Raw genomic sequence first — 17,094 nt, forward strand, 5'->3', positions numbered from 1 at the left:
TGTCCTTGGCTGGTGCCATAATTTGAGCAGAACCCCTGGGCCCAGATCTACCCATCATAATGTTGAACTTGACTTCTGATCTTTCTAGGCACAGGTACTCTTTTTCCTCACCACATTATTTAGAAATAATTTTTAATATTTTTTTGTTAAGTAACCATCCTACTGTTTATAGGCTGGCCTATTCATACATGTTATGAAATATTATTTTGTTGGTTGTTCTTTCCAGATGGGAAACCCACCAGGTATGCATGCTAATCCTTCCCTGTTGTTTCAGGTTTGATGGGAACTTTAATACCAATGTATCAAGAACAGTGAGCTGTGATCGACTTTCTACTACTGTGAACAGCCGAGCTTTCAACCCAGGTCGAGACTTAAATTCAGGTTAGTATTTGGTTTTTCGTTTTTTGGTTTTGTTTTGTTTTTTTTTTTTTTTCTTAAAGGGGAACTACGTCCCACATATTCACATTGAACAGATACACTGCTTCAAATGTTTTTTGTTTACATTTTAAGGAAAAATATCACATATTTAATATATAACATATATTATATGTATATAATTGCATTTTTTTCTTGGGAAAATTAAATCTGCAGGAAAGAAGGGAAGACTATTAAGGTGGCACGTATTGTGCAACATGTCAAGTGCTGCCAGGCTCCTCAAGGCGTCTTCTCGCTCCGCAGGACTTTACGTTCTCTGTTTTAAAGGCTATGTCTGTGGCTCAGCTGTGGTCATACTAAGAGGTGTTCACTTTCATTTTCATTTTCTATCAGTAATCTTTAAATTTGTTTTAGAGTTTTCTAGGTGAAGAGCGGCAGGGTTTTCTGTAGTAGAGTCAGCACCATTACTCTGTAGGCTGAGATCGCACTTGCCTCTTTATCTCACTGGAATGCCATCATATGCAATGGTAGCGGCCCGTAGGAAGTTCCGTTCATATAGCAGCTTCTATTCCAAAGTACCCACTGTGTGTCTTCTTTCTTGTTCCAGATTCCTGTCCTGTTTTGTCTTGAGGACGCTCGCACTTGTTGGTCGAGCTATCTCGAGACCTAGAGGCTTGCCCCTTTAAGAGCTGGGTGGATTTTCAGAAATAACACCAGCCTCAAGTTTCATTTTACCAGCACCCAGAAAGGCCCTAAGCCTTCACGTTGCTGGGAAGTTGAAGGACCTCATCCTTAAGCATGAAAACTGCATTTCCCAAAGCCAAAGAGCCTTGTGGACACATAAAACCCAAGAGAGAAGCCAGAGGGCCAGAGTATTTACTTATAGGATGCCTTCCAGGCTCTGCCTGGGGCTGAGTTTGTAGTTTTGGGGAATTGTATACACAAACCGGGGAGTGTGTTGAGCCTAAAAAGAAAGAGCTGTAAGTTTTACGCTTCTTGGGGGTAGTGAAACTGTAACTGCTACATAAATGGTCCAGGCTTCTTCTGCCAGACACATACTCTGAGCCAATGAGCATCACATATTCAATCACTTTTATTTGGTTAAAGAGTCTGGAAGCCTTCTGCAGCAGGTGAGGTTTACTGCCACACAGGAAGTTAAATGAAGATCGTTTTCATTAAAAGAAAGTACATAGGGGCATGGGGTAGGAAGAGAAGGTCAATTGTGGAAGACTCCATACTTGGCGCAGGCCACAGAGCTGGCACTTGAACCTCGGGGCTCTCAGATTCAGTGTTTTTCCTCACAAGAGCTCAGTAACATGAGACACGTTACTGTAATAATAATCTGTAAGCAGAATCAAGTGTGAGTCTTTCCCTAAAAACACACAGGGTAGCTTAGCATTGTCTACGATTCACAAGCATTAAAAGTCACACGGATTTTAAATGCTTCCAGGATTAATAAAGAAGAAACAGTACAGTATACCTTTGTATATGTCATAGAGACCCGTTTGTTCGTTTATTTTTAAGGACAGGTTTTCTCTGTAGCTCTGGCTGTCCTGGAGCTTGCTTTGTAGACCGAGCTGGCCTTGAACTCAGAAATCTGCCTGCCTCTGCTTCCCAAGTGCTAAAACTAAAGCCATGCACCACCACTGCCCACCTCCATTTAATAATTTTAATGGTTATCTTTTAAGGGTAGTGGAATCATCTTAATTTCAAACTCAGCGCAAGTTGTTTTTAGAATCAGGAAAAGATGAATAAGATGAGGGAATTTTAGCCCCTCTGTTTGGTTCTAGGAGATCCTCTGTGGACACAAAACTCTGTAGAAACTCAAGTCCTTGTATACGATAGTGTGCCATTTGCACACAGCATTTGTGCTTCTCCTCATATTCTTTAAATCATTTCCAGATTACTTATTGTGGTGGTTAGGATAGGTACAACCCCCATCGACTCATGCGTATGAGTGCCCGGCCATAGGGAGTGGCACCATTAGGAGGTGTAGGCTTGTTGCAATGGGTGTGGCTTTGTTGGAGGAAGTATGTCACTGTGGAGGTGGACTTTGACATCTCCTATGTCCAGTGTGGCATGCAGTCCAGTCCACTTGTAGGACTCTCAGCTCCTTCTCCAGCACCATGCCTGCCTGCAAGCCGCCATGCTCCCCACCATGATGATAATGGATTAAATCTCTGAAACTGTAAGCCAGCCCCAAGGAAACGCTTTCCTTTCTAAGAGTTGCCTTGGTCATGGAGTCTCTTCACAGCAATGAAACCCTAGCTAAGACACTTATGATGCCTAATATCATTCAAATGTCAGGTGAATGATGGCCACACTGCATTCCTTAGGGAATGACATGAAAAGATCTACGCCCTTCAGTGCTCTCAGGTATTTCCATGCATTTTCAAGCTGCTGTTGACTGAATGCACAGATATAGACTGCCGTCTTTCAATTCCAATCTTCCTGCCTTTTGGGTAGACAACGCCTTTTTAACATGTCTCTCATACTAGATCCTCAGGCTGATGTTGAGTTTCTGAGGCGGGTCCATTACCTCCTGGTTATGTGCCTGGCACAATAAGAAAGGACAAGCTGAGGCTGGGGAGATGGCTCAGTAAGGAAAGTGATGGCCACACAAGCAGGAGGACCTGAGTTCAACTCCCCAGTATCCATCTACAGCCACATGTGGTAGTGTTTAATCTATAACCCTAAGCTAGATGGGAAGTAGAAACAGGAGAAGCTCTTGAAGCTCGCAGGCTAGCTAGCCTGGCATGCACAGCTGCAAACAACAAAAAGGTACCCCTTCTCAAGCAAGGTAGAAGGCACGAACTGACACCTAAGGTTGTCTTTGTGACTTCTCTCCTTGTGCTGTGCCTCATGCACACCTATCTATGCTCTCATGCATGTGTACACATATACCTATATATACTATGTATGTATATATATGTATACAAGACTGGGGCAGGATGAGGGTGGTACATGCACACATTAAAGGTATGGAGGCTAGGATGATACTCCCTTACTTCTGCTAGCCAGGTCTTGGTAAATATGGGAGCAGCTACAGCCAGGTCTTGATGCCCATTTCCTTATTATCTTAAATCTGTTCATAATATGTATTTCTGACAGTCAGCTCATTGCTGGGATCTAGCACCATTATTAATAATAATAGCACTGTGACCTTTTCTTATTGAATACAGAAGCATTTTCCCCAAGCCATCACCACCTCATCACTAACTCGAATAAATATACACAACTGGACTTTATTCAACAAGTATTTATTAAACACCCTTCCTTATGATAAATACTTGGCCAGAAGCTATAAACAGAACCAAGAGCTTATTTAGTGGTTGGGAGTTACAGATTATAAACAAATAGACAAGAAATGTACATCAAGTGATGGAAAGTGATACTTCGTTTTGATTATGTCCCCCTACCTCACTGCCCAAAACCTTAGGTCATGAGACTCCACCCTGATAAATGGCTTACTGCCAATTAGCAAAGAGCTTGAGTGCAACACCCTACTGTCCCTCACCCATATGATATGGTCTGCCATGCTGTAATAGAGCCAGAAATCCCTGAACCTCTCCCCAATCTCCAAAATGCCTTCTGTTGCTTATATTGAAGATGAGGAATAGGGTTCTCTGATGTTTGGAGCTGCAGGACTTTACCCTTCTACACAGGGACTCATTGACAAGGGCTAAATAAGTGGAGCTTCTCAGTCTTGGACATAAGGAAAGGTATCCAAGGCAAAAAGGCTTTGAGTTTTGTTTCTGCTCAAAAACTGCAAGAAGACCACTGTGGCTGTGGTAGGATGGAGCAGACTAGGGAATGGAATAAGACATTAGGTCAGATAGTTCGGGGCCAAAGCCCTGATAATTCTTACTTCAACAGCCACCGTAAGGATTTCAGCTATTGCTCTGAATGCAGTAGAGGGCCCATGGAGAGGGACAAGTAGGACACGGGGGTGTGACACACAAGAATGGAATAAGATCTCTGGCAAGAGTAAAATTTTAGGTAGATGCTAAGCACATACTCAAGTAGAAAGATCTCTAGACAGCTGGGCAGGCAAGTCTGGAGTTGTGGGACATGAACACAATCGAGCTTTAAGTTTGGAATTCATTGTGTCTAGGTGACACCTGTACCGTGTGACTGTAGTCCTGTAGCAAGTAACTTGGCTAGAAAAGAACTCCAGAGATAGAATCTTGGGGTTCCTTGTCAATTAGAGGACTCTGAGCAAGAAGGAACCAGGAATGGAATTAGAAGAGAGACAGTCAGTCTAGAGGTGGGAGGGAGTTGAGAGTCAAGAGAGTATTTTCCTGAAGTGACAAAGTGTTTCAAGACAGAAGAGAGAGCAGCTGTGTTGAGTGTCTCTAGTGGGACAACAGTTAGAATGACAACCATAGGATTAGTGACAAGCTAGAAATTTATGGGTCAGAATTGTAGGGTAGGATGGACGACTGATTGTGGAGGATTTGGACTTAGAGGAAGATGTACAGCTGATCATGGAGGGCTTGGCCTTAGAGTAGGATGTACAGTTGATCGTGGAGGGCTTGGGCTTAGAGTAGGATGTACAGTTGATCGTGGAGGGCTTGGGTTTAGAGGAGGATGTACGGCTGATCGTGGAGGGCTTGTGCTTTCTGGGATGAAGCAGAGGAACTAGAGACAGTGAGTATGTAAACTCCTGGGGTCTGCTTTCAAATGGTGGAAGGTTATAAGCATCAAGGGGGTATTATAAGTTGTGAGAAATTGCAGCACATTTGGGTCTGGTGTCACAGAGAAGAGTTGGTGACTAGAGTCTCCTGTGTGAGGTAGAAGAGAGAAAGAGTTTACTGTAGAAAAAAGAAGGAAGGAAAAGCAAGTAGATAGAACAACAGATTGGTTGTCATAGGGTCTGGAACTTCGCAGTGTTCGCTTCCAAGTGAGTCTTTCATATCACGAAGCTGAATCACAGAGTGGGAATCAAAGCGTGAAGTGCCTGCGTGTTATTCTGTAATTACGTCCTCTTATGGGGGTTAGAGTAAAACTTAGCTATGTAAATGAGCAGGCATCCCTGCAAGGGCTGGGGCGGCAGCTTGCCAAGATCCAGGCACTGGGTGGAGCCTCAGCATTGTAAATATTTTTTTAGGAAAAAGGATTCCTACAAAATGCTGCTTCGTTTCACTGTTTGTTGTTTGGGGATATATGAGGGTCTGAAAACTATGGTGGAGATGGCCAAAGTAAGCAGGATATAGCTGAAGACCAGATCTTGAACTCTGGTCATGCTTAGAGCATGCTTCAAGTAGAACCTACTGCTTGGCAGGAGTTGTTCTCTGCATGGTTGGCAGAGCTCAATTTACAAGCAACTTTTAGCAATATTTAGGTATTTAAGCACGGGCTCGCTTGCATTTGAAGTTTTGCGACACTCTACCAGGTGGTTGCTGCGTCCCAAAGTCCACATACTTGAGCACTTATTTGTAATGTGAGAGGTGTGGTAGAGAGTGAAGGATGACCTCAAAGTCCCCCCTTTTCCTCCTTCTGCAGCAGAATTAATGTACTCTGCGGGCTATCGCATGTCTGATATTTACATCTGTAAGATGTCCAGCCCCAGGCCCTTTCAGACTGTATATAATCCATCAATGGGCTCCTAATTGATAACACAGTTTCAGATTGCCTTTCAGACTAGCTGGAAATAGGCTCACATAAATTACAAACCATTCTTAGATTTATTTATCCAAAACTGGGTCATATATCCCTCCATCCAACACATATGTGCATTCTTTTCCTTAAAACAACCCTTGCCAGATCTCTACTTTCTAAATTGACTGCCAGTCCCTGATCCATTCCAATGACTGAGGTTTGACAGCACGTGTGTTATATTATGGTACTTTCCTACTTTTATCTCTAGTTTCTCGCTCTTTTTTTTCCCCCCTTTCAAATTCCTAACTGAGCTATTTTCTTGTGCATGACCTGATCTCAAATGAGAGTTTATTTGAGGAGTCCAAGGAAGGTTGCCTCTTGTTATCTTAAATTATGCAACTAAGCTGAGAGTGGAAATAGGTGTTGATCTTTCTTACTGAATGGAAAGGCCTCTGGACTTCATTGTGTTTGATTTAAAGCCCATTTGAGTTGCAAACTCGGATCATGGTAACATTGCAGGTTTCATTGAGACACAGGATTCACGGGGTGCTAGGGACCTTGAGATGTCATTAGAGGTAAATGCTCTAGGAGGCACAGGTGGGCCCCAGAGGCTGTAGAGTCTTCTCTTTTTGCTGACTTCAGTGGTTCCCTCGGTGGTTAATGGCCATGACTGCTGGTGGTGTGTAGTAGGCTTTTCTCTGTCTTTTCTAATACACATGGCCCCTGCTCCCAATGGCTTGACCTTACAATCATGTTTTAGCATGAGGATACTACAAAGTATAAATGCTTCCATAGAAACAACCCTCAATTGGGAGTCTTTTCTCCAGCAACAATGTGCAGTGTGTTGGTCTCTCATGCTGCACAGTGGCAGGGAACTGCCACGCCCAGCTGCTCTGTCACTTGCCCTTGGGAGCAAACAGTATGAATTCTGAGGTAGGATGTTTGGTACAGTAAGGTAGCCATATTATTGCATTTTGGTACGCTGTCAGCTTACAGTGGGTTTGTTGAGACATGGCCCCATCATAAATCAAGAAGCATATGTAACCTAAAAATTGTCTGTTAGATACCATTAGAAGGGCTGGTAGCATGCTTAGCATTCACAAGGTCATGTCTCCTCACATGTCTCACAATCTCCACCATGATAGATAGATAGATAGATAGATAGATAGATAGATAGATAGATAGATGAATGGTTAGCAGATTTCTCCTAGTAATAATGTAGTGAAAACATTGCATTCTCTCTAAAAGAAAAGAACAAAAAAAATATGAGGATTTTGTTTCATTTATACTTCTTCATGATTACGTTTTAGTCATAAAAGATGTGATGCTTATATAATAAAATTTCTAAGATCTATTAAATCACTCAGAAGTCTAGTTTTTGAGATTCTATAATTTTTTTGGTGGGGTTTTTGTTTGGTTTGGTTTGGTTTGGTTTGATTTGGTTTTTGTTAATTGTTAGTTTATGGTTTTTTGATTTTTGGTGTTTTGTTTTTGGTTTTGTTTTGAGACAGGGTTTCTCTGTGTAACAGCCCTGGCTGGGCTTCACTTTGTAGACCAGGCTGACCTTGAACTCACAGAGATCTGCCTATCACTGTCTCCCGAGTGCTGGTTTTTATTCATCTAGTGTATGCATCTGTTTATATTTGTTGGTACACACAAAATTAGTTGCAAAACACAGAGTCCTTTTTCTTAACCTCAATTTGCCCTTCAAGCTGCTGCTTAAATGTTTTATAGTTTCTCACAATAACCCTGTGTTGTTATTCATTTGTTATTGTAACTAAATACTTGGCTAAAACAATTTGAGGGAAGAGAGATTTACTGTGGCTCATGGCTCCATCGTAGTGAGAGATGTGGTAGCTACCTGGTGGGAAGAGCAGGTGCTAGCTACATTTGCATGTTGCTGCACAGGAAGCCAAGTGCCTGGGCTAGAAAAGGGTGTGTATATAATTTGTCACCTGCTTCACCAGGAGTCCTAGCTTCTAAAGCAGCATTCCAAGATGGAAATTGGTAGTTCAAAACACAAGCCTGGGGAGATCTTTCTGATCCAAACCACAGTATCTATTACACTCACTTCGGGATGCTCTTTTCTTGTTTGCTTGCCTGAGACTGGGTCTCACGGTGTAGCCTAAGCTGGCCTCGGACTCACAGAGACCCACCTGCCTCTGCTTCCCCAGTGCTTAGATTAACCATGTCTGTCTAGGGGATATTTTGTAAGCCTTTAGCTGACATTTAAAACCAGATTATGAAGAGCACAGTCTGCTAGAGTATAACATATGATACATTTGTAGTTTATTTGATTACAATGGACAGAACCTACTTTTTAAAACTCAGCAAATATAACCTGAAAACACTTATGTAGTAATGGTTATATAACATTGAGTTAGCCAGTCCACTCCAAGTGAACACTTAGAGTGGTCTATTTTATCACTACGTTTAAAATGTGGAGTGGGACCCAAGGGTTTGACTTGACCATCTGGTAGCAGCTGACATGTAAACCTCTTCTGTAAAATCATCCTTCAGTTTCTATAAAATCATCCTATATTTACTGTCACTGCTGAGGCTTATTTTGCTTTTCTCCTCTGGTTTCTTTTCCTTTATTCTTCAGCATCCATGGCTCTTTGCACCACCTTCTAGTTTCCTTGCAGGTTGTAAGGTTAGCTTAGACCTCCGGCCCCAGCCCACTGCTGCGTTTACTTCCTGAACAATCTCCACTTCATCTCGGAGAGGTTATCTCTTCATCATCCCCTTTGATTGTCATGCTGTAAGCACACGTGCCATGCCATGTCACACAAACAAAAACATGCACACACACACACACATTTTTCTGAATCAGCTTATTTTTACTTCATATAATAATCTTCAGTTACATTCAAAGATTTTATTCTTTACAACTGGATAAACTTCTACTGTGCGCACGCGCGTATGTGTGTGTGTGTGTGTGTGTGTGTGTGTGTGTGTTGCTTTTATCTACTTCCTTGCTGCTGCCTAGACTGGCTCCATTTCCTAGCTACTGTAGTAATAGCAGTAACCATGGGTATGCATATCTCTGTGGAAGGCTGACTTACAGTGCTTCAGGTATTTACTTAGGTTGTAGCTGGGTCATATACTTCCGCAAAGAAGCTCTAAGGCTCGTTTCCATAGTAACAGCACTAGTGTCTATTCACAGGAGCAGTGTGTAAGAGTTCCTTTTCTAGGGCTGGAGAGATGGCCCAATGGTAAGATCACTGGCTCCTTTTCTAGAGGACCCAGGTTCAATTCCCAGCAACCACATGATGCCTTACAACCATCTGTAGCTCCAGTTCCTGGGGATCTGATCCCCTCTTCTGAACTTTGAGCATGGCAGGCACACATGTGGTCATAAACAAGTGTGCAAACAAAAGTCATGTACATAAAATAAATCTAAAAAGAAAAGAATATGAGATTTCTTCAATTAAAAAAAATGTTCTTTCCCTACACCCTAACCAGCATTTGTTTGGTTTCTTGATGATAGCCATTCTCAAAGGGGTCAGATGCAATTTAAAAAGCAGTTTTAGTTTGCATTTCCTTGGTGGCTGAGGATGTTGAACCCTCTTCCAAATATTTAGTCCTCTTAATTGGCACATTGGCTTGAGCCATGCCTCCTATTGTCCTGTCATTGAAGGGGAAATCTGGCTCTGACTCTGTCTTCCCTCTCCTTTTCTCCTCTCTTTCCCAGTGTCCTCACTCTCCTCTCTCTTCTCATTGCTACCACCAAACATGAGGAGCTCTGTCTCCTCTCTAGAGAAACAAGTACTGTTGAAGCCTCTCAAAATGTCTCCTGGCTCCATTCCCTTTTTCAAGACATCCTGCACACATACTAAATGTTTTGAAAACACTGACTGTGTTCCCTTCGCAGATGTCTTTGATGTTGCCCCTTTGATCGGGAGCCTCCCACCGTCATCTTCAGGCCCCTTCTTCCTCAGACCTGGGAGCTCCAGCCTTAGTGAATCCCTTTCGATTCTTTCAACTCTTCAGTCCCTTCAGTTCCTATCACTCCGATGCTTTTGTTCATGATACTAGTTATGCCTAAAGGACAAGGTCCACCCTCTCTGATATGTAAAGCAGCCCTCAGTTCTGAGGAACCAGCTTCTTTGCTACCTTGCCTGGCACTCCTAGATAAGTGAGGTTTTTGTAGCTGTAGCATGTTTGGTTTTTTTTTCCCCCCCTGAGGAACTCAACTCTCAGGTAGAGATGAGCAGCTGATGAGGAAAAGAAAGGAAGCAGAATTGCATTGTGTAAGAAAGTGACCATCTTAACGGTCACATCAGTGCCTTGTGCCAACCCCAGGGCACCTTGGGAGTCAGAGTGTCCTTCAAAGTACTGTTGCCTCACTGCCACTCTTTTCTCCTAACTTCAGTGTTCGTTCTTACTATTCAGTGTTAAGTTTTTATATTGGGCATCTCCTTGATGCTCTTCTTTTTGTATGCTAATTACCCAGTGTGTTACCTTTCCTATAACAGATACACAAGTTAATTCTTGTTGAATGAAAGGAGCTAGGATTGTCTGTGCCCTTATTTCCTCGCCTTATAGAAGGTATCATAGTTGCTGTTCTATTGCTATGAGGGGACACCGTGACCAAAGCATCTTATACAAGTATTTACTTGGGGACTTGCTTGCAGTTTCAGAGGGTGAGTACATGGCCATCATAGCAGGGATTGTGGCAACAGCTGGGGAGCCATGACACGTGTAAGCTACAAGCTTACATCCTGGCAGCAGATGGGGGAGGAAGGGGACTGGATCCTAGAGTGGGCTTTTTGGACCGCAAAAGCCCACCCCCAGTGACACAACTCCTCCAACAAGGTCACACCTCCTATTCCTTCCTGAACCATGCATCAATTAGGAACCAAACATTCTCATTGGAACTACCACAGTAGGATAACCAAGGCTTTTGAAGGACCTCAATGAAAGACGACTGTGATTTCCTGTCAGATTGAGCTGGTTTCAGGGCTTACCAGTAAGCCTGCACGGAGAAATGTCCCCACCATCTATGTAGGGTTGACACAAATTACACAGATGAGCAATGGTATTCTCAGTCAAGAAAATCCATTGTTTCTTTGCCTTACTCTATTACAGGTCCCATTCTGTAGATGACAATCCAGAGCAGTCAGCTCATAAACTGAAATAGCAAGTGACTAACCACTGTATCCCAATAATAGCCTTCCTGCCCTAGAATGCCAGTGTCGAGCTGTTTCTCCATCTCTCCTGGTAGCCTGATACTTGAAACTCCTTTGCATGTGAAACCAAGCCTGTACTCTCCCTACTAACCCCAGTCTCTCTGGCCCATTTTTCAAAACTCAGTTAAGAGCAGCTTTGTTTCCTAAGCCTGAGATGCAGACGTAACCTTAGCCCCACCCCCTGCTCCTTTATAAGGACATCTCATGGGTGACAGTTTTGTGATAGGTGTAGTACTAGACATCAAAGTTTGTGGCCCCTGAGAACAAACGTGCTCGTATCTGTGTTAGTATTTTTGGGAAAGAAGACTGGAGAAAGAAGACTTGACCAACAGTCAAGAACAAACCCTGGAGCATGTCACCCAGGTCCCAGCTCTTAACAGAGTCTTAAAACATAAAAAAGTGCTGGGTGTGGTGGCGCACACCTTTGATCCCAGCACTCGGGAGGCAGAGGCAGCCGATGGCTGTGAGTTCAAAGCCAGCCTGGTCTACAAAGTGAGTCCAGGACAGCCAAGGCTACACAGAGAAACCCTGTCTTGAAAAGAAAAAAACAAAACAGAAAAGACAACAGGAGTTATCCACATGATGGAGATATGCTTATGACACATTCTAGAAGCTAAAAACATGTGTGGCCACAAGGGATCATTGTTTCTAGGGTTGGGTGGGCCATATTTAATAGATTATCCCAGAGTATTGCTTTGTTGGCTTTGAAGGCCAGCAACTAGCAGGTGTAAGTGGTGGAAGGTGGGAGCTTTGTGGAGAATGAGAAGGAAAAACTAGGAGGACAATTCAGTTTATATGGAAGGGAGACCGGGCAGCACAGGAAGATAGACAGACTCAGTGCCTGACTGAGAAATGTAGAATCCATGACAACTGAGGATACAGTAAGGAACCACCAATGCTAATTAATGCTTTTTTTTTTTTTTTTTAAGTTTATCAGTCACAGAAAACTAAGGAACCAGATGGGATAACGAAAGATAATGTTGAGTTATTTGCTCCAAACATAGCTAACCATCAAAGTCCCAATAGGTTTGGTTAAAGCAAACAAAAAGGTTTGTGAGCTCCCAGCCCCAGGGGTCCAGAACATTGGTGTGGTAAACCTGGGGCCCTGTAGGTTTCAGAAGTTGGTTGAGGCCAGGCTTGAGAACTATGCTTGTGTTGCTTGTTTGTTATTTCTCCCATGATGCATGGAAAACACCCAGGCTTTTGGGTCCTCTGGGCAAGGAAAGGAGAAGAGACATTCCTGATTTTGAACTATCCCTGGACTTGATTATAGCTCTCCAAGTCTCAAATGAATTAAGGACAGACTGACTACTTTATTATTATTATTATTATTATTATTATTATTATTATTATTATTATTATTATTATTATTATTATTATATGTTTAACTAGGAGGATAAAAAAAAAAAGCCTTAGCTTGGCACAGAATCAGAGTTGAGTGAGTCCTTTCCTTGGTATTAGTCTAAAATATATAGAAGGAGATAGGAAAGTATCAGAGGTTGACCCTGGAGCCAAGCTTAGGCAGCTGTCATTTAGATGGGTCTGTGAGGTGGCAAGATCACTGGCCTCAAAATAAAATAAAGTAAAATAAAATAAAATAAAAGATCACTGGGCTCCACGGACCCACTCAGCATTCAAGGCTGAGTGTCACTCTTCGCTTCCTGAGCCACTCAGCTATAAATAAGAATAACAGGTTCTCTTTCATAAACCTCAATATTCTGTCTCTTCCTACCAATGATGTACTTGGAACTTGAACCTCTCCATGTTTTGGTTTCTAGAATGATAAATAAAACCTCCCTCACAGGGTTGGTGGATGAAAGGTTTGAGGCAAAAGAGTGACTGCGTACCTGGTTCACGGCCAGGCACTTATTATACTTACCCTCCTAGAGCTGCATAAACAGAGCTCCGATCCCAGATGTCACCCACCTAGAGTACATGGACAAATAGTACTCGGATGTCAGGAGTGGGAGCTGTTGAGGTTTGACCAATGCCAAAAGCTTTATTGGGAGTCCTTCGAATGTTAATTTGTTTTATTGCTTTCCAGAATGCTTGCTATTTCACAGGCTGTTGCTGAGGCATGCTATGTAGATTCTAGTCTGTCCAGAAAGCCTGTGCATTCTTGTGTCTCTGAGCTTGTGTAATTGGGACTGCTCTTCTGTCTTCTGGTTGGTGGCTATGGGAAGGAGGGGACTTGGTGCATTTGCCTGGGTGGTGGTAAGTTAGGTATCAGAAAACCTAGAATTCTTTACATGAGACACAAGCTTACCACTGTGAGGATTTTATTTTTGTACGTAGGACTGTTGGGTGATATAATTGAACTAAGTTACAGCCCAACTCTCAAGTATTTTGTAATCCATGTCTTTCTTCCCTAACCCATCGAAAACTGATAGTAAGGAATTGGAGGGGCAGGGTTAATTTTGTTTTAGCTGCACAGACTGATGGTATAAGACCCAGTTTAATGTGATAGTCAAATTTGAAGAAACTACTTGAGGGCCAGAGAATCTGGGCCCCGTATGTTGCAGTGATTGACAGAGTGACCCTTGGCACTCAGTAAACAGGAAGTGAGCAACACCTGAGAAAGGAAAGGTGCAATATTTAGCTGCTGATCTGACTACAGTTTGCATGCTGTGCTCAAAACAAAACAAACAAAACCCCAAACAAGCAAAAACAATAATCAGCCAGCCATGGTGGGTCATTCCTTTAATCTCAGCACATGGAGGCAGAGGCAGGTAGGTGAGTCTCTGTGAGTTCAAGGCCAGCATGATCTACAGAGTGAATTCCAGAACAAAAAAGAGCTGCATAATAGAGAGACTCTGTCTCAGAAAGACCAAAAATGAAAAACAAACCATTGGCTATTTTAATATGGTTCGTCTTTATTTAGAATTTCCATAGAGTTCTACAAGGAAGGTGTCAACTTTGTAAAAATCTTTATGCAGCTAGTGGCAGCATCTGTAAGTTTTCCAGAAGACCTGCTCCCACTTTGTGATTTTCTCTGTTTGCATTTCGTAGTACAGAAATCAAGTTGCTCCTGCATTCCAGGTCCTCACCAGGTGGGTGCCTTGGGCAAGAGTGTGCTAGCATGAGGGGGCCCTGGAGGCCCTCCTCAGCCTTCTCCGAGTTCTCACTGCTGCAAGCAGAAAGGCTGCCCTTTGTGTGACCCACATAAACAAGATTCAGTAAATAATTAAAAAGCAGGAGAGAGGGAAGAAAATAAGGAGACTCGGTAGATCCAGTGATCAGAATTTATCTCCTAGACTTAGGAACCCAGCTGCCCCCAGTAAAACCATTTTTCTGTCACCGATTTCATTTTCTCCTTGTAAATGGACATTACTTGAACTTATAAAAAGGCTTTGTTATAATAAAAATGCTAGGACCTTGCCCGACCCATTATTATAATTTTTATCTTAATTCCCATCTCTCTTGTTACTGATTGTCACTGGAGTTGAGCTCACAGAAACGTATCTTATCAATCTTTTATCATGGCTTTCAATGCTTTAATTTTTTAGAAGCATTGGATCTTTTCTGAGATACTGTGATCTCCTGTCAACCTAAAAAAAGACCAATACTAACTTAGGATGCAGTGAGAACCCTGATGTATTGCTGCCCATATATGCCACTGTTTACAAGCTGTTTTGGTTTTTTTGTTTGTTTGTTTGTTCATATTTTCGTTGTTCACTTTTTGTCAGCTTGATGCAAGCTGGGGGCTAGAATCCTCCCGGAAGAGGGAACACCAGGGGAGGAATTGCTTCTTAAAGACTGGCCTGTAGGCAAGCCTGGGAACCTTCTCTTCATTAGTGATTGATGAGGGAGGGCCCAGCCCACTGCAGGTGACCATACCCTTGGGCAGATTCTGGTCCTGGGATGCTTATGAAAGCAAACTGAGGATGCCATGGAGAACAAGCCAGTAAGCAGCACTCCTCCAAGGTCTCTTCCTGCCTCAAGATTCCTGCCTTGTCCTGACTCAGTGGTATACTGGGATCCCTTCATGTAATGCAAATAAACCCTTCCCTGACCAAGATGCTTTTGCTCATAGTCTTTATCACAGCCATAGGGAGAAGTGAACTAGTTCAGAAATGGCCCATCCTGCATTCATGCATAGGTCACTGAAGCAGTCTGATAGGGAATGCTTTGAGCAAATTTCTATATTTCTATAGTTATATAAATAACTATATTTTTTGTCTTAGAGTTGGGACTTTTAATCTGTTGATCCCATAATCCCTATCGCCACTCAAGAAATCCCTTGGGTATAAGTATGGTATTCGTGAGTTTGGATGTCAAACTAGAGCTCCGTTTTCACTGGTTTCTAATCTAATGTTACATTGAGGTAATGGTTCAAGTGTGTTTGCCATACTGCTGACTTTCCAATCACCAAAGGAATCCTGGCTATTTCTTGATGTTTAGGTCTCAAACGTAGGACGAATGGCTAAGTGAGGCGCCAATTTGCTATATCACAGTGGACCTGGCTGCCAGCTTCTCCTAGCATCCCTCAGTCCCTACCTGTTATGGGTATAACTTGCATATCCTGCCTCCTCTTGTGAACTTCTCCAGCCCAGGGGCTAGGATGCCCCCCCCCAACCCTAACCCCACCCCCACCCCTCCTCCATCCTTTCCTATATAATCCAGCCATTTTGGTTCCCAAGCCCTTTTATCCGTCCTTTATTTTCCTGGTTCTCTCCCCTCTCCTCACACAGCCCTTTCCTCCTCTAGAGGAATTAGCATGGGACTAGCGAGATGGAACATGTTTAAACCCCAGGAATCTCAAAACTTGAGATTTAAAAATCTCATCCTGAGGATGGAAGGTGTGGAACAAAGCTCCCTCCTCATTTCTGTACCTGCCGCAGGACCTTGTGACACAACCCCCAGGTGGCTGCGGGTGCTCAGCCATGTAAGCTGTCACCTGTTTATCTCTCCCCATGCAAATAGAACATCACCGGCATTCTAGCCCTAGTTAATCAAATGCATTCATCTTCAAAACCCCTCCCACCATCCAAGGTTTTGTAAGTCTCTGTTTCATAAGAAATCAACCTGTGAGCATCATCTACTCACACTGGCTGTTTATTCAGAACGATAACACAGTGGAAAGGAGGGCTCCCCTTCTCCCTGAAGAACTCGTTGCTGGACCCCTGGGCAGTCACAGTAGAACTGCATGGTTTCTGCTGGAGCTCACCAGGCCACTGCATCACCAAGACAGCACAGATCGATACCACAGTCTTCCACTGTCCTGCCCACCGTCTGCCCACCTACAGTGCTTGCTCATCTGCGGGAGTGAGCTGCTGGCTATTCATGAACCAACCTCCCAACTTGCCCAAGTCATGCCCGGCCCTCTGTTGCTATATAACTCGGTTCCAGCCGTAACCCAATCTGGAGCTGGTACTCACCAGCACCTTCTGCCCCTAAAGCAGCTGTTTAATTGAAAGAGCTGTAACCTTTTACTGTGGAGAAACCTTTTCTACCACATCTCTGGCTGGACCAGATATCCTGTGACAGGAGAATCCAGTTCTCTGTTTCACCATCCCTCACCTGGAGACTGATGTTCCAGAGAGATGCAGAACCCTGGACCTGACAGACAGTGCTTGAAAGTTCCTGTGGAGAAGTACTTCCAGCAGTGTCCCCACCCCCACCCCAGGTGGTGACCTGGCATTAGCAGCCACTGAACCACATCCCAGCTCAGGGTCATTCGACTCTGGATTCTTCTAGATGTCCCTAGATGTGCTCTCCTTTTTATCTACAATAAACCTCCTCCACCAGACCTAGGTGCAGTCATGTCCTCCCTCTTTCTCTTTTTCATTCACTTATATAATGGTTGATGAAAATGTTTCAGAAAAGCACATTATGAAAGGTATTGGAATGTGCTAGTTTACTTTGTTACTATAGCTAAGTACTCAAGACAGGCCTATTTGGAAAGATAATTTGTTTTGTCTCACAG

General features: G+C 43.2%; 1 protein-coding gene across 2 annotated transcripts in view; it reads left to right on the top strand.

Annotated features, from left to right (window-relative positions):
- Positions 1–17,094, top strand: part of Cachd1 (cache domain containing 1) — a 230,084-nt gene that overhangs the window by 141,127 nt on the left and 71,863 nt on the right. For both annotated transcript variants that reach the window (XM_051164720.1, XM_051164722.1), the window contains one exon: positions 275–381. In XM_051164720.1, the coding sequence (XP_051020677.1) occupies positions 275–381 (107 nt within the window). The remainder of the gene's footprint in view (positions 1–274; positions 382–17,094) is intronic.

Source organism: Acomys russatus, chromosome 2 (assembly GCF_903995435.1).
Source record: "Acomys russatus chromosome 2, mAcoRus1.1, whole genome shotgun sequence".
Lineage (NCBI taxonomy): Eukaryota > Metazoa > Chordata > Mammalia > Rodentia > Muridae > Acomys > Acomys russatus.